General features: G+C 37.0%; 1 protein-coding gene across 3 annotated transcripts; it reads right to left on the bottom strand.

The window, feature by feature from the left end:
* Positions 1-617: 617 nt before the first annotated feature.
* LOC117334932 (rootletin-like) lies at positions 618-24,596 on the bottom strand. 3 transcript variants are annotated; one of them, XM_033894791.1, is made up of 2 exons: positions 24,025-24,596; positions 618-5,058 (listed from the first exon to the last, which is right to left on the bottom strand). In XM_033894791.1, exon 2 carries the CDS (start codon positions 3,460-3,462, stop codon positions 817-819), a length of 2,646 nt encoding a protein of 881 aa, XP_033750682.1. In that variant the 5' UTR covers positions 3,463-5,058; positions 24,025-24,596; the 3' UTR covers positions 618-816. The 3 variants fall into 3 exon arrangements, with proteins under 3 accessions (XP_033750682.1, XP_033750690.1, XP_033750696.1); XM_033894799.1 differs by lacking the exon at positions 24,025-24,596 and adding an exon at positions 11,357-11,742; XM_033894805.1 differs by lacking the exon at positions 24,025-24,596 and adding an exon at positions 11,006-11,111.
* Positions 24,597-25,207: the final 611 nt, after the last annotated feature.

The raw sequence follows: 25,207 nt of genomic DNA, 5'->3' as shown, positions 1-25,207 counted from the left end.
TTTCCTCTACTATTCACAGTGTAATGAATGGAAGTATCGTTTGGCAGAAGTGAAACAAATTTTGCACAAATTGTGACTGGCCCTCTGGGACAGGAGGGGTGGGTCCCTATTCTTTAAATCGCTACTATTAGTAGTCATAAAGTTTTCTAATGGATTTAGACCAAATTTGGTCGGAAGCGTCCTTTGGCGAAGGGGATGTTTTGCTTTTGCCTAAATGATGATTCTGGCCCCCTGGGACAGGAGGGGCGGGTCCCTATAGAGGGAAATAGAGGGAAGTCGTTTCAATCACTATTTGTCACAATGAATATAATAGATTTGGTCCATATTTTGGTCCGAAGCATACTTGTGTGAGGTGGAACCAATTTTGTATGAACTGTGTGCATGCCCCAAAATGGCCTGAAAGTTGGAGCCCAGTAGGGGAGTTATTTCTTTATAATCCTTCTTCCTCTGTAGGAATGAAAATATTTAGTCTGTTTGGCCTGGTCCTCTTGTTTTTGTAACGAAAATGAATGTATTTCTTAATTCCATCAGAAATTTATAATTCACGGTATAACTTTTGTAACACTTCTGGTTTTGTAGTGAAATTCTGCCACTGATATCAAAACATTTTGTCGTAATTAGAACTAGATTTCTACTTTTATTGTTGTTTTTCTTCAACAAATAAAACATCATCCACTTCATGCTTACACACCGTACACAATCCACTCCTCGTTCACACACCGTACACACCCCAATTACCAGACGCGCATTTCACATTTATATAAATATATCACAGATATTTTGTTAAGCTTTTGGCAAGTATGTTAAGAGACAGATTCATCTGCGCTTTTTGACGGCTCTCTGCATGCGGGCTTTGTGCAGCTGACTGTACCCCGTGCTTCTGAAGGTCATCTGTCCCGTGCTATTTGCGTAAATAGATGGCAAGGTTGGAGTTGACGACTCCGTTGCCTTATCATCAACATGAACCTCGACATCGTCTAAGCTTCTCGCTTTCTGGTTCTGGGCAGACAATTTTGAGGGATTTTGTACAGTTTTTGAGTTTTGTTTGTTTTTGTATTTGGTAGCGTTTTTGTTCCGCCCCTTTTCACTACGATCAGTGTCTACATACAAATCCCCGACCCAGCCTTCCAGCTGTTTCACACGCGTGTCAGAATCAGTCTGCCGTCGCTCGAGGAATTCTATCCGATGGGACATGTCCTCAGGACCTTTGCCTTTCTCTTCTAACATTTTTTTCAGTGTGATACTTTCTTCCATCAGTCTTTTATTGCTAGCCTCGATTTCATCAAACCGTTCCCTTTTCACTCTCCACTCGCGTTCGTCTTTCTCCATCAGTTTCATTTTCACGCTCATCTGTTCTACGCGCATGCTCATTTCAAATGCTCGTTCTTCCGTGTTCTTTTTCTGCTCCAAGTCGATAACTAGCTCGGAATATTTATTGTACACCGTTTTCAGTTCCTGTCTTAATTCTTTATTCTCCTTTTCTGTTACCTTTGTCTTTTCCACAACTTCTTTATCAACTACTAGTGCTTCTATTTGCTCTTTCAGCGTTTTGATTTCCATATTTTTGGTTGATTCCATCGACAACATTTTTTTGGTAAGTTTTTCAATAGTTTCATTTTTTCTTTCAGTGGCATTTTCCAGTTCCTTTCTTAGTTTGTTCTCCTCTTTTCTCTTTTCGTCATTAATTTTGTCAATTTCAACCTCATGTAATTTTTTTGTTCGGGATAATTCTTTTTCTAATAGGTCACATTTTTTTCTAACCTCATCTAATTCCCATTCCTTTTCTGCTTGCAATGTTATTTTTGACTTTTCTTCATCCAATGCCTGAGACAATGCCTCCTGAGATGACTTTAAAGTTTCCATTTCCTTTTGCAGATTTTTATTTGTTTTGACGGTTTCCCCTAACTCCTCTTTGATATTTTTCTTTTCTGTTTCCAATGCATCCTTTTGGATTTTCACTTCAGTAAGGGATTTTTCTAATTCGGACTCTCGCGTTTTATTTTCTTTCATTTGTTTCTGTAATTTCTCTTTGTCGGATTTTAGTTCATGGATTATCACAAGAGAATCTGCCGACTCTAGGACCCTTTTTTCGTTTTCGTCTAGCTGCTTTTGCAATTTTTCTTTTTCTGTCCTTAGTTCATTAATCTCGTCATTCCGTTGATCGTGTTCTACCACTTTCTTTTCACTTATCTCCAGTTTTTGTTGGAGACTGACTTTCTCGTTTTTTATCTCCTCCAGCTCTTTAACTGCTTTTTCGGAAGTTTCCACTTTCCTTTGACTCTCCTCAAGCTTTATCTGTATCTGTTCCTTTTCAGCTTTGATTTTTTGTACTTCGTCCTCTATATTATCTCCATTGAGAGCGTGCATCAGTTCGTCCAGTTCCATCTTCTTCTGTGACAAAGCCTCTGAAAGAGCCTTATTCTCCGCTTCTAATTTTTTGGTGTTCTCTCCAGATTCGCCTCCCTTTTTTTCTTGAAGCTTTTTCATTTCTCTTTTCAGTTCTTCATTTTCGGTTTTCCATTTCTCTACTTCAGTCTTTTCTGCTTTTTCCAGTTCATGTATTTTTCTTACCTGATCGAGGCACTCAGCTTTCAGTTTCATATTTTCCTCGTTCAGGTTTTGATTGTCCGTTTGTAAGCTCACTACGTGGGATTTCAATTCCATTTTATCCCTGGCTGTTGTTGACCCATCTTTGGCTAATTCTTTGTCTTCTTTTGCCGCGTCTTTGAATTTTTCCAATTCATACTCAAGCTTCTTTTTGTCTGACAATAATTCTTCTGCTTCCTTCTTGTTACGTTCCTCTGTGACTTTTAGAGCATTTATTTCTTCCCTCAGAGAATGTTCAGTGAGTTTAGCTTGTGATAGTTCAGTTTCAGAACGTTCAAATTTTTCTTTCAAGTCATTGGCACTTCCAGCATTAGAGCCAGCAGTGCTTTTCTCCTTTCTTTTACTAGAGGGACTTTTTTCCAAATCGCGAAGTCTATTCCGTAACAGTGTGACCTCTTCGTCGAGTTTTTCATTGTTTGTTTTCAGTTCTTTAGTCTTTCCATACATCTCGTGTACTTTGTCATCCAGACTTTTGTTTTCTTTTTTCAGAAACTTGATCTGCCGTTTTAAATCGTCCTTTTCCGCATCTGTGCCCGCTGTCTTTTTGCTTTGTGGACTGGGTGATTTGTCACTCGTGTCCTCGTCAGCAATGATTACAACTGTATTCTTACTTTGATGACTCTCTTTTTTCTTCTGTTCCTCTTCCATACGTTCCATAGTAATTCGAATTGTCTTATTTTCTGTTCGTAGATCCTCAACAGTTTTAACAAACTGATTCATTTCGTTCTCAAGCTGTGTTATTCTCTTCCTGTAAGTGACTTCAGCGTCGAGGAGACTCTTTCTTTCAGCGTAAACAGAATCATACGATTCCTTTACCGTTTGTGAAATATGTTCCTGTTTATTGTCCGGCTCCATTTTAGAAGAAGCTTCTGAATCTTTCGACTGATGTTTGACTGGTTCAACAGGTTCTCCTTGTGAATTTTGAGTATAAAAGTCTGCCGGCACCTTATCATCGAACAAAGGGTCCTTGTCTACATTGACAGTATTTTCTCCACGTCTGGTCGCTAATATTGTACTTTGGGGTGGTTTATTGACAACCCTGTCCAATGCTACCACAGGATCCAGATTTGCAGTAGTCAAGGTGTCCTTATCACGTGGTTTGGTTTCCGGTGGAATGTTACGAGTTCTATCGCTATATTCACGGGTGTGGGATTTTTGTTCCGGAGTGTTTTTCAGTGTCCCACTTTCGTATCTACCTGTATTTGGATGAGTAGATGTGTCATTCACATGTGTATCGTTTGTGTCCTCGATTAAGTCCGAAGCTTTTGTAAAATGCTTCTTCGTAGGTTCTACCTTTTGCGTTTTAGTTAAATTATTACCGGATTCTTTATCTCTTTTATTTTCCTGGTGTTTCACGCCAAGATCGGATGACTTATCATCGTCACCATATCCAGTTCCAGCAAGAGGACTTTTTTGCTTTTTCGTTACCCTTTTTTGAGTCCTTGGCTTCACCTTTTTCTGATTTCACACGAGACTTTTCGATATTTACGGTTTCTGTTTTAGTTGGTGTGTTTCCGGGATTTTGTGATGATCTGCTATCACTCGGGGCTTCTATGTGTCCGATTACCCTGATTCCACTTTCTTTAAATTGAGGTGATTTACTTTTCCTTACAGATTTCACGTTTTCAACGGAAGTATTGTCCTCTAACGAAGTATTCCTTGATGTTCGATTCTTGTCCTGTGGTACAGACTCGAGTTTAAAGCTTGGCGGTTGTTTGCCTTGGTCACCAGTCCCGTGATCCTTTACCTGCTCTTTTACTCTAGAATTAGGCTTAGACGTAACACCGTTTTGCAAATTTTCGTTGATAATGTCCTTGTCGTTGCCCTTAATATCCTTGCTCGGGTGTCTTATAGATTTGTTTCTCTGTGGTGTATCGGTAACCACGTCACCTTTACCAGTGTTATTATGTTTAGAAGATTTCGTTGAAGACGCCTTTTGTTGAATATCTTTTCCCTCTGTATTATTTTCGTTAGTATTTGGATGTATATTGCCTTGTTTTGTCTGTACCACGTCTTTTGATTTGCTTTTAGTCCTGTGAGGCGAAACTATATCTCTTTTGTATTCACTTTGAAGATGATCATTTGTCTTCACAAGTGGTTTCTCGGAAGTCTTTTTTCGCTTTTTCACTATATCAACTGAGTCCCCTTTGTATTCCACGTGAGGAATTCCAACAGTTTTGTCATCGATCACCGGAAGTGAAATAGAGCCTTTCTTTATGGCTCCACTTTTGGAGCGAAGGGTTTTGGACGAGTCAGTGGCAAACGTACCCTGACGTACGATATGTGAGCTGCTTACAGCAACCGACTGTTCCATCACATCCGCGTCCTCGACGCCATCTCGGACGCCATCTTGCTGGAGATCGTTGTGTTTTCCTGACTACGCCATGTTGGTTGTTGCTTGGAGAGTAGAAATTGACTGTTTAGGTTCCGACACCAGTCGGGATCTGGACCCTGGAAATACAAAAAATAGAGAAGAAAGTTACATTTGATGGAGAAGATATATGTTTTGTAATTTAACAGAAGCATTGATGTCATCTACGATATCAGAACTCATCGAATATATGTTGTCTGATTCAAAAATATATATATGTATATATGCTAAAACATTGTATATAATAAATATACACACACGTCTTCAACATACAATATGCACACAGACGTCTTCAACATACAATATGCACACAAATGTCATCTACATATTTCCAACATACTGTCATACACACAAATATTTACAACATGTTTCCAATTCACACAAGTGCTTGTTTTTATGAAGGAAATTTACACATAGCATTTGTTCCTAGCTGTTGGAGATTTATGTCAATATTTGGACGTCAGATTGCCGTATGTCAACAATCGTTATTACATATCAAATGTCAAGAATCACTAAAACCCGGTATATAAAATCATATCAAGCGTTTGTGACGTTGTCAAGAGAGATATAGTGAATAAACTCTTCAGTACTTGACGGACGTGTTAAAAATTCTCCCTAAGCAATAAATCTGAAACGTGCTATCGGTAGAGTCTATTTTTAGAAACAAGCCTAATATCCATTAGATACCCACAGCAACTAATTGTAAAACATGGTAAAATGTTTAGCCGTACATACCCATTCTCTCATTAATCTATTCTGTATATGACTTTGAAACATGTTATAGGTAACACCTACATCCCTGACACCGGTTTATTTTACGGATACCAACGCCCTAGTCCGGAAAACCGCAGGGCAATCAAAACTATTTACACACAATCGAAAGTAATTTGAAAAATTCTGCTCGCAATACCCTATATTTATCATACAATTATATTGACAATGAATTCACTATATATTGTATATTTACTTGATTACGTACCTTGTCATTTGTATTCACGTTAAACCGTTTTAAGCTATTGTTATGAGATTTACACTATTGTAGGGAGACAATGCTCCGGATAACAAAACTGTGTTGGTTGAATGAAGAATACTCTCGTGTTACCTATACTACTGAAGTATTTTCTGTTGTAAGCTAGAACTACATTGTGTGGTACAAGACTTCGACAATAAGTCTTTGGATTCTATATAAAATCGGTCACCAAAATGAATCACGTTTTATGTATTGTTTATTTTATAAATTGTTATTTTGTGTCCATTTAATACATTGTCTATTTATTCAGTGTTTATTTCTTATATTGTTTATTCCATGATATATATATATTGTTTATTGTATATATTGCTTAGTTTTTATATTGTCCATTTCATACTTTGTTTATTTCATATGTTGTTTATTCTATATATTGTTTATTTCATATATTGTTTATTCTATGCTTTTAATATTGCTTATGTTATGCTTTTTTGTTATTTTGTTTATTTTATATTTTGTTTATAGCTATGATTTGTCGTGCTTAAAATTTCGGATTTTTTTTTTTTTCTTAATTTCAAAATACGTTGTAGAACATTCATACTGACTAATTCCCAATTTAAAATTAATTTCGTCTTGTGTTACTTTTCAACTTAAATGCAGTTCGTTAGTACATGAATAATTTGTTCCCGTAATAATAACACTTCAATGTTATCATTGTTATTGTATGCGACAAAAAATAAACTTTTTTTGTATGTTATATCTAACAACAAAACCATATCAAATGGCGGACCTTTACAGAAACATCACAAATCAAGAAATATAATTACCTGGTCCAATTAATTCAATTGATTTTTCCGAATGCATATTGATATCTGTACTATTATTTAAATGCTCCGGTAGACAGAGGGAGCAATTAAAATTATTTTTAAACGTTTCTAGATCTTCAAAGCCAGTCATGTACTTTCAATATGCTAAATGATTTGTTTTGTGCAAACTAACAGCATTGATCTTAATATAAATTGATATTCGCTATGAATACCTTTCGGAGGTTCTCGAGTTCAGCACTATTGATATCATATCAAAAACCAATATCAATCATTTAAAAACCAATATCAATCGCACCCAGGAACTCGTTTAAAATGCATGATTAGCTTAAGGAAAGTATTTCAAATTTCATTGTGTATTTTTTTCTCAAATAAGAACTTTTTATCACCTGTTGTTGCCAAAGTCGAAGTTTATCTTAACGCAATCAGAAAAAAAACTGTTGTTAGAAATTTTACATAGCTGTGTTTTTTATACTGACATCTCGGGTACAGATGTATATACTAGGCTGTGAGGATAGAAATGGTCAATATGTGATCTGTTGTCTGAATGTACCCTCAGAACATCTACGTCACAAATTATGGATTTTACTGTTACATACATAATAACAATGGCCTTTTACACTGGGTTTTAAACGTAAGGTCATCGACATATGGTATTCCGTGTCTTTTCATGTTAGATAGTACTCTGAATAGTGAAGCTATTGATTAACTTAGTCCTGGATATAATGGGTTAATAGCAATGTGCGTGGAAATATGATTAAAGTAAACAATAATTGAACATTGTCCCTACGACAATTAATTGGAGAAAGAAACATATCCTTTATATCATTTGAGTCAGTAATTCCGATTGAAATAAAATTCCAATGTTAAAGATGCTACTATCGACCCACAGGGGCATGTGTAGTCTTATATCAGGTATATATGGCTATTTTTTTTTATATAAGACTTAGACATCATGCCCCTGTGATCGACCTGTAATATAAACGATTTTACCATGCTTTCGGAAACATTGGATTGACAGTCACTACAATCCTGGCTTTTAGAAGAGACATTATCAAGGAATGTTTAACTAAACTAGTGCTTGTCATATTACACTTATATCAACTGCAGAATGAAGAAACAAACATTCACACAAAATGGCGTGATTTGCTGTAGGACATTTCCAGTGGCGTAGGAAGTCGTCAAAAAGTGGGGGGGCAAAATTTTTTTAACCTTAAATTTTACGCACTAAACAAATCGTATGCCATCTCCGCAAAATTAGCCAATAATTATCATTTCAACATCCCATGATAATTTGGATAATTTATGTAGTACAAAATAAGTTATTTACGCAAATCAGGATATATTATTTATGGCATCAATGAATCACCAGGGCCGGCCAGGATTTTGGAAAGGGCGGGGGTCCAGTAATTTTTTTTTTTTTAACGAGGGGTCTGAGGGGCCGCCCAGCGGGTCCAGGGCAGCGCCCTGATAGGGGGTTCAAGGTGGTCTAAGCTCTCCGCGGAAAATGAAATATAGCACATTTCCAATAATTCGGGATCAGGCGCGGATCCAGGAGTTTTCGAAAGGGGGGTCCAGTAATTAAGTGATCATGCGAGCGCCGTAGGCGCGAGCCGATTTTTTTCCCCTTTTTGCGAGAGGTCTGGGGGCCGCCAAGCGGGTACCAGGGTGGCAAAGCCCCCCTGTGGATCTGCAATCGAAAGGGGGGCAGTAATTTAGTGATAAAGCGAGCGCCGTAGGCTCGAGCCGATTTTTTTTGTATTTCCTCGTACCTGTTGGTAAATAGTATCACTCGATTCACGTTAAAACCGCGCATTCTTATTCATGTTGTGTTTCTGTCTTGTTCTCATTATGAACTCAATTAACTTCACAAATTATCATCAAGTTATTGAATCTATGTGATGAAGTTAAGCAAAATTTCGTATTGATATATAAATATTGACTTACCAGGCTAGTGCAGACGACCGACACACAGGTCTGAGGATTGATATACTAGTATAAAAGTCGGAATGTTCCGGATGTACAAGATAAAGTTTTTATCGTTGCCTTCAAGAAAAACATTATCGGTTCGAAAATATACAGATATTTATCGAAATGAATATATAAATTCGTGTTTTTTCCCCTTTTTTAGATTTTGGATGTCAAAAAGTGGGGGGGCAAAAAGATATGTTTGCCCCCCCACTGTAAAAAGTGGGGGGGGGGGGGGGGGCAATTGCCCCCCCCCCCCCCCCCCCCCCCCCCCCCCCCCCCCCCCCCCCCCTCCCCCCGCTTCCTACGCCACTGATTTCATAGTACCAAACTAATGGCTGAACATACATTCACCACACGGAGATGACTAGACGCTTTTGTGTTTATACTAGTTTGTATTCAGCTTTGATATTTTAATCGGATTCAAACTTTAGAGTCATTGAGAATATGTAATATGATATTTCTATAAAGAATATCAGAGACTGGCGTGTCGGTTCTGCCTACAAACCGTATACACAAAATCAACCCTGGTGATGTAGGTTTGATATATAATGAGTGTACATACTAAACAGATTTACAGTAATGTATTGGTAAGGGGTTATAATTGACAATGGACCAGAACAAAGGACACTGCATCTTTGCCCTGTTTAAATAATACCTATGTAATATGAGATATACGTGGCCCAGACACACGCCGATATACTGTGACATTATGAAGCAGTGTCACAACGTAACTTTATACTACAGCATATGAATGGCAGCTTTATACTATCAACGGTATCATAATAGGGCTAGATAGTCGACAATTTTGTAGCATATCTCAAAATTGATATCGGGGAAATTACATTGTCCATGATGGTATAAAGCAAACACATAAAAACGAAACAGCTTCTACAATCAAGTTTAGTCCAGTACCCAATATCCACAGGCATTAATAAAGTTTTTAATATCTCAGAACGTGAAGATTTATTTAAATCTTCAAATAGAGCGATAACATATACAACGTACTAACATTCACATCTAAAACACGCCATAATGAAATGAATTTCTGGTTGATAATAACCTTGTTGAGGCTTGCCAAAACTCCCAACAGACTTATGACATACCCAATGGGAACAAAGTGTGCCGACAAACGACAAACGAGACTTAATTGCTAGTGACCAAAGACCTTGCCAACTTCTTCTATTTCATCTTATGATACATTGATGTGACTGGTCTTTAAATAATATTGAATATTTGGACTATAAGAAACCAAGGACACTACAGTCATTTCCACATCAGCTGTTTAACTCAACCTGTACATAAAATGTAACCAGAAACCTTACCACTGAACTGTTAATTAAGCGTGATGATTGTTATGCTCCTTTTATGAGTTTTCCATTTCTAGATACATGTAGTAGCGTCTCTTCCTCCCTAGAAACGTAGAATCAATTTAATCACAGGCGTTTGCTTCAGATAAGTATTAATAGGAAAAATATTAGCCCCCTACTTCTACTTTATCAGTAGGAGTAGAGGCTAATACTGTTTTCTGTTGATACCTAACAAGAAGCAGACGCCTGTGAGGATTCTAAACCAAGGTACGTTACCTGAAATTTGTGTGCATTTGCCATTTCAGTCGGATTGAGCTTTAATTCAAAGTGAATCAACCCCTACTTCCGACTTTTCGATCGTTACACCTTGTTGCTATAGTAGGGGTAGGGGCTATTATTGTTTTTCTATTGATACTAACCAGAAGCAGACGCATGTAATTTGGCCTACCTTTTCCATACAAAATACAGGTTGATGGAAACAAATTTATAATCGAAATCACTGCCTCATTGAAATACTTATTTATTTATATGAAGCTTTACATGTTCGACACTTGTTGATATGTTGGTTCCGTTGTTACCATCCAGCTTCCTTCCCAAACACCGTAAATTGTTCTCCTGATGCTATTTGACAAGTCTCCACAGCAATCTCTATTTTGCTAATAATTAGCCCTCGTTTGATTGATTTTAATTGAATTTGTGAAGTAAAAATATGGGTTCGTTTATCTATTATAATATATGTATTCTATATTGATAACTGTCCCAGTCGATAGGAGACAAACAACATTTCTACATATATACACATAAACAAATATTTGATATATACTTGGTACACGTGGATAATATTGATTGATATGTACGGTAGTTTCATATAATACACATTATACCAGTAACATCTCCATTATCTTGCCGAAGGTTCCACAGGAAGTAGTATTTATACAACTAATGATACAACACATACCTTCTAACACACATCCAAAGAATCTGTTACACGTCCAAACATTTACAATGAGAACCAAGTATGACTTAAAATCTCAGCAACAGCCTTGCGAAGACGTTTGTGAAACATCAGGTATGGATTGTTATAAACACTCAAACAGAACATGTATTATTTACGATAAATCTGTATCGATCCAAGAGACTCATGTTGGGCTTGGCGATCGATATTTTGATAAAACTACACTCGCTAAAAGGAATTTACTGAGAAAAATTAATTATGTATATATTTATATAGAAGGTGAAACACTCGACTGACATTATGTATCAATATCTAAGGGCGTGTTTATATGTACACACGTTATAGAGTGATTACCTTGTCTCACACGCGGGCAGGTAAACAGTCGGCAAGGTGACTGTTTACTGTGCGGATAACACTATCCAACAGGCAAACGATACACAATTCCTTCCTCCAAAATACTCAGAGTATCTGATTTTATGGCAGTTCAATATAAAACAAATACACCACAGGTAAGAACCTGTATCGATGATTTCTCCCCAGGTAAGATTTACACCTGACGGCAGTCTCAGGTACACACACAATATCCTCGTAGATCACAACCCGAAGACCCAGAACCTCTTACTTTGAACCAATTAATCCCGGTCCGACTGTTTACTGATTAAGTGGAAGTAACTGAATTCCAGAAATATAATATTCAATCCACATGCGAGTTTCAAGAAGTGAATGTTCTAGATGATTATGTAGAGCTAACCCGACAGGTACACACGTTTACCTGTACACACCTGTAAAACGGGTCACCGTTATGTGGACGTTATTAGGCACACAAGATAGTACGTATGTATTGCATGGGAACGAACCAATCCATTTGAATTGGTAAGAACACAAAGGATGTCCACGATAACAAATGCTATGCCCTATGAATAATTCCTTAAACAAATCTGTCGCACGATTAAAGTCCTTTTATGTCAATATTTATAAGACGCTCCTGATCACACGCCGCGTAGTGTGTACTGGCAATAGTGGTATTTAATGGCAGAACTAATTAATCATTTCACGTGATACATGCGTCAACGTAATATTTACAAAATATATATTATATCTTATACTGTAAGGATTTAATATCATAATATATATGAAATGGAACCAGGTTAGCCTGTCAGTAATCCCGACGGTCTTAATGGAAATTACCTAAAGCGGCTTACTGCAGAGTAAATGTGGTTAATATCATATAAAACAGGTTAAAAACAAACAATTATAATTATATGTATGAGACATAAGATTCACTGGCAAGCGCTTTCATTTCGTAGAGGTTTGCTTGCCAAATAAATTTCGTCTCTTCCACGTCTATTAAGGTTTCGCAGGACATCTGAAATCACTTATTTGCCTATTAAACTTCGATGGGGTGAAGACTCTAGACAGCAGATCCAGGCTTATTGTCGTATGTATCAGATATATAGACGGAAATGAAAATAGGCTATATCATAGTGTCTTATTATATAAGGTAGAATAATCAAAAATAGGAAATGATATTATAGAGTGTGAATTGTATCACATGTCAGATACTGTTAGGGAAAACATGCCTTCTGTACGGGTGTACAGGTGTTGCTGTATTCAAAATGGTCCCCGCAATATACTCAAACTGATTAAATACAGAACGTAAGCTAAATCAGTGTCTATTGAAACTAGACAGTCTTCCTGGAGTAAGTGGATGTGTTCATGATGTCACTTCCAAAAAATGAGGCTGGTGGACCCTTCATCACACATCCTGCCTCTATACAAATATCTAGAAATCATTTTACAGCCATTTCAAAATAAGTTAAATCAACTTATATTCATCACTCTTGTTGACCCGGACGAAAGAGCAGGGCGGTTTACGGTGGGAGAAAACCAGAGTATCTGGGGAAAATCCACGTGGTCTGACAGGTGACCCCATACCATTTCACGTTCAGAAGGGTAATCAAACCCCAGTCATAGTAGCATTAATAGTATATATATATCGATTTAGTAATATATTTATCTATGATGATACAGTTTTTTTCTAGTCTTTTGGATTATCTAGTGATGTTAGCAAAATTATAAGAATCAATTAGAAGCAGCAAAATGGGTCTAAAGAAATATGGAAGAGGGGGTCACTTACAACATCATTGAAAGATGATACATCACCGGCAGTGTATACGGTGCTTCTGGTAAAATGCATAAAATGGCACCCACCGTGTAGTAATATAACTTATTAACATACTATGAAGGTCCTTACAATAACGGCTTATGTGGCCAAGATTTAAGTAGGATATAAGCATGATGGAATATCTTTGGGATATAATGAATCACCTTGGGATGTTGTAACCGCGTGAAGCATGTAGCTTTTGTTATTGAATAAAGATCAATAACATCCTATTCTTGTTTATAGTCAATCATGATTGCTTGTTGGAGACGAAGCAATTAACATTTTTGTGTTTTTGTTCAATTTTTGGATATAGTATAACGAACATGAAATGTGTTAGTGGTATGGGAAATTACTCTTCCATCGAAACTATGTAAGGAAGAAAAGTACTAAATAATTAATTGGGATATTGAAACCTAGCGTTACTAGCCAACACAAGTAAAACCATTATTGCTATTTTTGTAAAGGGATGGACCATATGAACTTGGCACCAAAGATGAGCTATACACTATTTCAAACGTTTCACAGAATGTAGCAGAATCAGTCATGATACATACATCATTTAGCCATGGCATTTGAAAGGAGGTTTAAAATTTAAATTCAACCCCCAACCTATATCAATTAACCAAATTTGCACACTTAAACAGACGAACCCTTATAGCAGCAACTCTAATATGATACCACATGGGTAGGAGAGGGTAGTATGCCACTGACAGAAAGACAACTGTGTACATAAAAATACTGTGCTCATTTTGAAAACTACGCCAATTTATTAGTATAATTTATAATCATCATTACTACAGGTAATAATAATATAATAAAACCTACCAAAATTATTCCGGTACAGAGATCATTTATAGCAATAACATATTTAACAGTACCATATATGACAATGCCACATAGAGTAAAAATAACACATACGTGTTCACCTGAGTATGTGTAGAGTTAAGGAGTATATAATGCGTGATATGATATATCCCAACTGTGTAAATTTATTCTAGGCTAAAGTGGACATGTGCGAAATTTCCTTTACTAAAAATAAAAGGACATTTTACTTCTCCCATCCATACATTTTTTGGCAATAAAATTCTGAATCATAACTCAGTATACATATGATTTCAGGAAACACATTACCCATCTATTTCAAGAACTGTAGGTATACAAGACACAAGTTAATATCAAATTTAAATACAAATTTAGTAAAAGATACAATATATACCGAAAAATGAATATATAACAGCACCACAGAGCTGTTTGGTCCTTTTAGGACTCGTCAGTGATCCCAGGGGGAAAAGGGTGGAATCGAAGGGACATAAGTATAAGGATCATAAGGGGTCTAAACGTTAACATACAGAAAGGGAGTTAGGTAAGGTCATACAGGGACAAGATATTAGGTCCAAACGTTAACATACAGAAAGGGGGTTAGGTAAGGTCATACAGGGACAAGATACTAGGTCTAAACGTTAACATACAGAAAGGGTGTTAGGTAAGGTCATACAGGAACAAGACATTGGGTCTAAACGTTAACATACAGAAAGGGAGTTCGGTAAGGTCATACAGGAACAAGACATTGGGTCTAAACGTTAACATACAGAAAGGGAGTTAGGTAAGGTCATACAGGGACAAGATACTAGGTCTAAACGTTAACATACAGAAAGGGTGTTAGGTAAGGTCATACAGGAACAAGACATTGGGTCTAAACGTTAACATACAGAAAGGGAGTTCGGTAAGGTCATACAGGAACAAGACATTGGGTCTAAACGTTAACATACAGAAAGGGTGTTAGGTAAGGTCATACAGGGACAAGACATTGGGTCTAAACGTTAACATACAGAAAGGGAGTTAGGTAAGGTCATACAGGGTTAAGACATTAGGTCTAAACGTTAACATACAGAAAGGGAGTTAGGTAAGGTCATACAGGGACAAGACATTAGGTCTAAACGTTAACATACAGAAAGGTGGTTAGGTAAGGTCATACAGGGTTAAGACATTGGGTCTAAACGTTAACATACAGAAAGGGAGTTAGGTAAGGTCATACAGGGACAAGACAATATGTCTGAACGTTAACATACAGAAAGGGTGTTAGGTAAGGTCATACAGGGTTAAGACATTAGGTCTAAACGTTAACACACAGAAAGTGAGTTAGGTAAGGTCATACAGGGTTAAGACATTAGGTCTAAACGTTAACATACAGAAAAGGGAGTTAGGTAAGGTCATACAGGGACAAGATATTGGGTCTAAACGTTAACATACAGAAAGGGTGTTAGGTAAGATCATACAGGGACAAGACAATGGGTCTAAACGTTAACATACAGAAAGGGGGTTAGGTAAGATCATACAGGGACAAGACAATGGGTCTAAACGTTAACATACAGAAAGGGGGTTAGGTAAGGTCATACAGGGACAATATATTGGGTCTAAACGTTAACATACAGAAAGGGAGTTAGGTAAGGTCATACAGGACAAGATATTGGGTCTAAACGTTAACATACAGAAAGGGTGCGAGGTAAGGTCATACAGGGACAAGACAATATGTCTAAAAGTTAACATACAGAAAGGGGGTTAGGTAAGATCATACTGGGTTAAGACATTAAGTCTAAACGTTAACATACAGAAAGGGAGTTAGGTAAGGTCATACTGGGTTAAGACATTAGGTCTAAACGTTAACATACAGAAAGGGAGTTAGGTAAGGTCATACAGGGTTAAGACATTAGGTCTAAACGTTAACATACAGAAAGGGAGTTAGGTAAGGTCATACAGGGTTAAGACATTAGGTCTAAACGTTAACATACAGAAAGGGAGTTAGGTAAGGTCATACAGGGTTAAGACATTGGGTCTAAACGTTAACATACAGAAAGGGAGTTAGGTAAGGTCATACAGGGACAAGATATTGGGTCTAAACGTTAACATACAGAAAGGGGGTTAGGTAAGGTCATACAGGGACAAGACAATGGGTCTAAACGTTAACATACAGAAAGGGAGTTAGGTAAGGTCATACAGGGTTAAGACATTAGGTCTAAACGTTAACATACAGAAAGGGGGTTAGGTAAGGTCATACAGGGACAAGACAATGGGTCTAAACGTTAACATACAGAAAGGGAGTTAGGTAAGGTCATACAGGGACAAGATATTGGGTCTAAACGTTAACATACAGAAAGGGTGTTAGGTAAGGTCATACAGGAACAAGACATTGGGTCTAAACGTTAACATACAGAAAAGGGGGTTAGGTAAGATCATACAGGAACAAGACATTGGGTCTAAACGTTAACATACAGAAAGGGAGTTAGGTAAGGTCATACAGGGACAAGACATTGGGTCTAAACGTTAACATACAGAAAGGGAGTTAGGTAAGGTCATACAGGGACAAGACATTGGGTCTAAACGTTAACATACAGAAAGGGAGTTAGGTAAGATCATACAGGGACAAGACAATGGGTCTAAACGTTAACATACAGAAAGGGTGTTAGGTAAGGTCATACAGGAACAAGACATTGGGTCTAAACGTTAACATACAGAAAGGGTGTTAGGTAAGGTCATACAGGGACAAGACAATGGGTCTAAACGTTAACATACAGAAAGGGTGTTAGGTAAGGTCATACAGGGACAAGACAATGGGTCTAAACGTTAACATACAGAAAGGGTGTTAGGTAAGGTCATACAGGAACAAGATATTGGGTCTAAACGTTAACATACAGAAAAGGGGGTTAGGTAAGATCATACTGGGTTAAGACATTATGTTTAAACGTTAACATACAGAAAGGGAGTTAGGTAAGGTCATACAGGGTAAAGACATTGGGTCTAAACGTTAACATACAGAAAAGGGGGTTAGGTAAGATCATACTGGGTTAAGACATTATGTTTAAACGTTAACATACAGAAAGGGAGTTAGGTAAGGTCATACAGGGTAAAGACATTGGGTCTTAACGTTAACATACAGAAAGGGGGTTAGGTAAGATTATACAGGGACAAGATAATGGGTCTAAACGTTAACATACAGAAAGGGGGTTAGGTAAGATCATACAGGGTTAAGACATTGGGTCTAAACGTTAACATACAGAAAGGGAGTTAGGTAAGGTCATACAGGGACAAGATACTAGGTCCAAACGTTAACATACAGAAAGGGGGTTAGGTAAGGTCATACAGGGACAAAACATTGGGTCTAAACGTTAACATACAGAAAGGGAGTTAGGTAAGGCCATACAGGGACAAGACAATAGGTCTAAACGTTAACATACAGAAAGGGTGTTAGGTAAGGTCATACAGGGACGAGACATTGGGTCTAAACGTTAACATACAAAAGGGAGTTAGGTAAGGTCATACAGGGACGAGACAATGGGTCTAAACGTTAACATACAGAAAGGGTGTTAGGTAAGGTCATACAGGGACAAGACATTGGGTCTAAACGTTAACATACAGAAAGGGTGTTAGGTAAGGTCATACAGGGACAAGACATTGGGTCTAAACGTTAACATACAGAAAGGGGGTTAGGTAAGGTCATACAGGGTTAAGATATTGGGTCTAAACGTTAACATACAGAAAGGGTGTTAGGTAAGGTCATACAGGGACAAGACAATAGGTCTAAACGTTAACATACAGAAAGGGAGTTAGGTAAGGTCATACAGGGACAAGATATTGGGTCTAAACGTTAACATACAGAAAGTGAGTTAGGTAAGGTCATACAGGGACAAGACATTGGGTCTAAACGTTAACATACAGAAAGGGAGTTAGGTAAGGTCATACAGGGACAAGACAATTGGTCTAAACGTTAAATACAGAAAGGGGGTTAGGTAAGATCATACAGGGTTAAGACATTGGGTCTAAACGTTAACATACAGAAAGGGAGTTAGGTAAGGTCATACAGGGTTAAGACATTAGGTCTAAACGTTAACATACAGAAAGGGTGTTAGTAAGATCATACTGGGTTAAGATATTGGGTCTAAACGTTAACATACAGAAAGGGAGTTAGGTAAGGTCATACAGGGTTAAGACATTAGGTCTAAACGTTAACATACAGAAAGGGTGTTAGGTAAGGTCATACAGGGACAAGATACTAGGTCCAAACGTTAACATACAGAAAGGGGGTTAGTAAGATCATACTGGGACACGACATTAGGTCTCAACGTTAACATACAGAAAAGGAGTTAGGTAAGGTCATACAGGGACAAGATATTGGGTCTAAACGTTAACATACAGAAAGGGGGTTAGGTAAGGTCATACCGGGACAAGACATTGGGTCTAAACATTAACATACAGAAAGGGAGTTAGGTAAGATCATACAGGGACAAGACATTGGGTCTAAACGTTAACATACAGAAAGGGTGTTAGATAAGATTATACAGGGACAAGACAATTGGTCTAAACGTTAACATACAGAAAGGGAGTTAGGTAAGGTCATACAGGGTTAAGATATTGGGTCTAAACGTTAACATACAGAAAGGGAGTTAGATAAGGTCATACAGGGACAAGACAATGGGTCTAAACGTTAACATACAGAAAGGGATTTTGGTAAGGTCATACAGGGACAAGACAATGGGTCTAAACGTTAACATACAGAAAGGGAGTTAGGTAAGGTCATACAGGGACAAGACATTGGGTCTAAACGTTAACATACAGAATGGGGGTTAGGTAAGATCATACCGGGACAAGACATTTGGGTCTAAACGTTAACATACAGAAAGGGGGTTAGGTAAGATCATACAGGGTTAAGACATTAGGTCTAAACGTTAACATACAGAATGGGGGTTAGGTAAGATCATACCGGGACAAGACATTGGGTCTAAACGTTAACATACAGAATGGGGGTTAGGTAAGATCATACCGGGACAAGACATTGGGTCTAAACGTTAACATACAGAAAGGGGGTTAGGTAAGATCATACAGGGTTAAGACATTAGGTCTAAACGTTAACATACAGAATGGGGGTTAGGTAAGATCATACAGGGTTAAGACATTAGGTCTAAACGTTAAATACAGAAAGGGGGTTAGGTAAGGTCATACAGGGACAAGACAATGGGTCTAAACGTTAACATACAGAAAGGGAGTTGGGTAAGGTCATACAGGGACAAGACGTTAGGTCTAAACGTTAACATACAGAAAGGAAGTTAGGTAAGTTTTAAGTAAATCCCTTTATCTAGCATCAACAATTATCTACAATTTTTGCGAATACTAAAATTAGCATTCTATAGTGGATTGGTTTTAAATCTATTTGTATAGTGTTGTTTGTCTGTTATCTATATACCTAAACACCAGAACATGTCACCTCTGAATTAACACAATGACAGTAAATATATGGGGACTAAGAGAAGAAGAGATTAACCATATCAACAAAGAATATCAACTAGAGCAGAATGTTGAATATGCCATCAAAAACCAAAGATAGAGCGTTTTTATGATAGAGAGAGTACATTACAAGGCGACAGTATAATCAGTACTGTCTCCGCTGCAACACGAGATAAATGTTGTCATTCTAAAACTATACTCCGGGGAGTCTCCTACCTCTGACGTCTTATTGTGAACAGAAATCATTTAATATAGAATCTTCTTTTGCTTTAATGCAAGATCATTCCAAACCTCAAGAATTGTATGAAGTTACAATGTACTTTTTTTAATATTGATATTTTTGGATTAAATTTTTCAGCCGATAATGTTTCTAAATTGTAGATATCCAATACCTATTTAGTTTACAGAATCCTCACAGTGCCATCACCATTTTAGGATATCCTGAACACTATCAAGTGTTATGTCATAGGCGTGTTGTGTGTAAAACAGCGAGATCCAGGTATCGATTACCTAAATGTAAACATCGTAGTATGTATGTATATATATATATCCCTTTACCGACCTTTCCTATACCCATTAACGGTACTGGTGTGGACACTGTTAAACAATAGGGACAAAAGGATACCAAGCATCCATTGTTCATGTATAGTACTAATTGCATTAACATGATTGTTTCATTTCCGATTTTAGTTTATTGATTTATTGAATAAACGTATTTTAAATGATTTTGTTTTGCCTTAAAATTCATATAATATTATTGATATATTCTATACATTTTTTTTTATAATTACAATATCATAATTCCGAGCTGATATTACTAAGCGAAAGGGTTACATCAATGTTATGCATGGTGATCTTGATATCTGAAAACAGCAGTACAGTGCTATTTCCTGAAAATGTATTTTCACTGGAATGGAATAAGAAGAAACATGGAGAAAATCCGAACTCGTATATCAACAAAACGAAACTGAAGCGACACGTACAAAATTGAAATATCATAAACCCCCACAAAATGGTAACACTATTCCTGCATCCATTTTTTGTTTTTTTTTGTTTTTTGTTTCCAGTGATTTCAATGATTTTATTTCACTCAGCCACACTTTGTGTGGAACACATATATAGTTCCCGTCAGATATATATGTGGTGTGATAACCTTCGATTAAATATCAAATTTGGAAATGAAATAATTATGGCGACCGTCGGATCAAGATAGCAAGACGTGTTAAGACCCCAACGCGTCGTAGGGAGCTAATTAGCCTTAAGATACGATCGCCTATCTACAACCATCGTTAATATATGTTACAATTAAGGACAGGAAATGTCTTCGTGAAATTCATTTTGCCCAAGAAAGATTTGATACTTAGCTGATCATTATGTAAATCTTAAATAAACATTTAAATCCTTGTCATTATTGCCCAAGAAAAGACTACAATCAATGGGTGTAAAAAAAATTAAAAAAAATTAAAAAAAAAAAAGCATCAGGTAAGTAATGAATTAGTTTAAGACCAGTAAGGTAATCTCCATAGGAATACATACAAGAACAGTTTAACAGTAGTGCCCAATGGAGTTTAAAACCATTGGTTAAATGTGTTTTCATATTCGACATCATGCTATCACAGCAATCATATCATCCTATTATTATTTCTGCATCAATTCTTATCAGAGACACAGAACACAGATACTGTACTTTACTGGTATAGGACGGAGTATATATCGATGTATTCTGGCAATCCTGATCACGCATTAGTACTTGTTTTCATTATCGATATAAAGAAAAGAGGATAACGGATCCCGTACAGAAGTATCCTACCTGACGCCGTAATGACATCCCTTGACCATGAGGAGGATCTAGGAGGATTCCCATCATATGGCCGGAGCAATTGGACAAGTTTTTACATGAACAGGTTTTCAATAACAACAGAGAAGAATTAATATAAGCTTTAGGTTTGTTTCCCATCCAGTTAAATGATATCTATCATGATATATATAATGTGCTGTATTATCTGAATAAAATTTCATATAAATGATAAAATAATTCGTAGTGACACTGGCCACGATACTGAAACAGTAAAATCCTTTTTCGGAGTATTAAGGCAAAGCGTGCCTCAGGAAAATTTGAAATCGGAGGATAAATCCGACATATTGATGGATTGGGTGGATATTTTTACTAATAGGATTAAGTCGTAAATCAAGGTTTATGGGCGTGTCCACTTTCCAGTGATTGCAGGCGACGCATGACGTTACGGTAGAAGAAGAAGCGGCCCTCGGCAAACTGGTTACATCTTTACCTGGATTTGATCTAGGTTTACGCGGCGGGTGTCGTCGGTGAGGCGGAGGACGCTTACCATCTAGGAACACAAGGTCTTTGCACTTTATCAAAGGTCTCCATCCTTATACTGCGTTCATTTTATCATTTTGAGTTAGGATAACGATTTGGTAAACTAGTCGGTATTCTTTTGTTGGTTCTTACATATTGGTAGTAATATAACTACAAGCTTCATTGCTAGGATACAGTTTATTCATTTTTTTATTTTGAAACGGTACAAAAATCTATATTTTCTTTTCGGATATATAATTATATATATATTATACTAAATAACCTCTATATGTCATCGCTGTGTTACCTCTATATGTCATCGCTGTATTACCTCTATTTGTCATCGCTGTATTACCTCTATATGTCATCGCTGTGTTACCTCTATTTGTCATCGCTACATTACCCCCAATTTTCATAGCTATCTTTCCTTTAATATGTCATCGCTGTATTACCTCTATATGTCATCGCTGTATTACCTCTATATGTCATCGCTGTGTTACTTTTATATGTCATCGCTGTATTACCTCTATATGTCATCGCAGTGTTACCTATATATGTCATCGCAGTGTTACCTCTATATGTCATCGCCGTGTTACCTCTATATGTCATCGCTGTATTACCTCTATATGTCATCGCTATATACCTCTACGTCATCGCTGTATAACCTCTATATGTCATCGCTGTGTTACCTCTTTATGTCATCGCTGTATTACCTCTATATGTCATCGCAGTGTTACCTCTATATGTCATCGCTATATTACCTCTATATGTCATCGCTATATTACCTCTATTTGTCATCGCAATGTTACCCCTATATGTCATCGCAGTGTTACCTCTATATGTCATGGCTGTGTTACCTCTATATGTCATCGCAGTGTATTACCTCTATATGTCATCGCTGTATTACCTCTATATGTCATCGCTGTATAACCTCTACGTCATGGCTGTGTTACCTCTATATGAACTGCCATTGCTATATATCCAGGTCTTTGTGATATCACCTCATTTCAACAGACATGGTTTAACACTTCTATGAAACATAGCTTAGTAGTAAGTTATATACATGTATATAAGACCTCTCATAAACACGTCACCATCACAAACCTCTCACTGTCCGACTTAAAGTCTATGTGTTTTTATTGTTCCCATGGGTTTTATGCCTTTGTATATTTCGGTATTCAGATCACCGCTGAACAGACAAAACACAAGGCCCGAGTTTGGTCTTCAAACTCCATTTACATTCACACTCACGTTTTGTATAATACAATGATAATAGACATTTAAATCGATAATAATTTTTAAAATGTTCATGTCAATTTCAATTTTCAACATTTTATTTTTCAATCGTTGCAATGGACCATTATATAATTAAGATATATGAATACAAAATATTGACTGACGTCACGGAAATTAAACTGCTGTTTTGTTTTGTTTGATTTTTAATATTGAACGTGATTGTGAATATCGTTGTGATCTGATGACATTATTTAGTTTACAACAAACACTAGGCCTGGTGGTTAATCGCTAGATTACGTGGTGTACTTGGAGGTGTACTCGATAATCACGTCCATACCACACGACACTCTGTTCCGTCATTCAATATAATCGTTAATACTCGCTGTGAGGACTTATCCAATAATCCTATTGTAACATGTACACATAGTTTAACTGGGTATTGTCTCGTGCTGTGTGCCTGCTGATTGTATATCGGTTTTAAAGAGAATTTAAATCTGAGCTGCCAATCTCCCCTTCTGCTACAAAGTATTTTTTTCCGTAATCATAAATTTTGTACATTTTGTGCTTTTTTCAATCAAAACCAATTCGTAAACGGTTTAACCAGTTACACGTAAAATGATCGCAGTTTTAACACAGTAAATTTAACTTAAAGTACCATAGTCTGTTCAGTAATACTACCTATAAGTTACCCGACAAACACACGAGAACGAGCTCTCTATGACAGAGCTATCAGTTGATCGTTTAATTATAAACTTATCTGATTGATTCGTCGCACCTGTATTACAGGTAGATGTCACCTTTGTCGGTGTCTACCTTACCGTAAAGTCCCATTTTTCATTTAAACATGTCTTATTTTGATCCTAATACACGTCTTCAATGACGAGGAATAGATCTTATTGGTTTTGGGGTTAGAAATATCAAACTTGTAGGTTATAAAATATCGAAACTCTGGGGAAACTATCGTTTGTAGTTTAATTTAAAATGGATGTTGTGTCGATGGTGAATAAACATTTAAACACGTTAGCATACCTGGCGTATCATGGTTAAAGATGTCCTTTAGACTGCGCTCTCGATATGGTATTCCACGTAAATAGATTCCAACGTATTAGGTTTAAAAGTGAAATGTACCACACAATTCCTTCTCAACGAATCCAATGCATTTTTGAAGTCCGATGTCCTTATCAATCAATGTAGTATGTTGAGCCACTTTGTACGGATTAAACATCTTTTTGATATCCAAAACCATGATCCATTGTCGCCATGTATTTCAAAAATAATCACTCGAACTATATCAACACTGCGTCACAATTACAGAAAAAAAATCCATAAATGTTTGATGTCCATAGATCGAATGTTTTTGTTACAAACTGTCCTCCGGTCATCTATAAATATCTCTGGACATTGACCACATCCAGTGTTGTTAAGGTCTAGAACAGGTTGTCACTGCCGTATGATAGGTACGGGATTTTATTGATGTCAATTACACCCTATATGAACAATCGATCCCGAGACACCCAGGTTACCCTCGTTCAGGCGCTCAACTCCTACTCCTGGAGTGTTCCGAACTGATCCCGTGTCCAGCTCTGATATCCGAAAGCTGTGACTTCACCAAGGCTGACTTGTAGAGTAATGAGTAGGGGGATTAGTCGTGTTCTCCAAACATGGTCAAACAACCGCGGACATAATCTGTTTGTGACTTGATAAAGACCGGTTTAAACCTATGGCGAGGGTTATAAATCAATGGTTAGATACAGGACGATCCCATGTACTCGCTAGATGTCGCCGCCTGTCAGCCGTGGGGAAGGTTACCAACAAACCTCCGCTACATACACATTAATTTGGAAAACACATTTCAATAATTCAACCTTAAGTGTTTACAAGAAACAATAGGGAACAAATACAAGCGACTCTATATAGTATAGGCACATTAATTTCTCATAGAATCGTAACACAAAGCTTGTTGAGTAATCACAAAGTAAAACTGTAAAGGCTTTCAACATGCACCAAACACAATTATATACCTAACTTACTATAGATCAATATATCTCTGTCCGAAATAATACATATTCCCGATAGTAGACGCCAATGAATGGTCCTAATGTATATTTACAGGAAAGTATGTAAACGTGTATAGCGTTGTTTGCAGTGCACTTTAAAATATATTTATTTATTCGCCTTTTCGCGCTAACCACACACATAAAAAAAAAAACAG

This window comes from Pecten maximus, chromosome 1 (genome assembly GCF_902652985.1).
Source record: "Pecten maximus chromosome 1, xPecMax1.1, whole genome shotgun sequence".
Classification (NCBI taxonomy): domain Eukaryota; kingdom Metazoa; phylum Mollusca; class Bivalvia; order Pectinida; family Pectinidae; genus Pecten; species Pecten maximus.
This window is presented reverse-complemented; position numbering and strand designations above follow the sequence as displayed.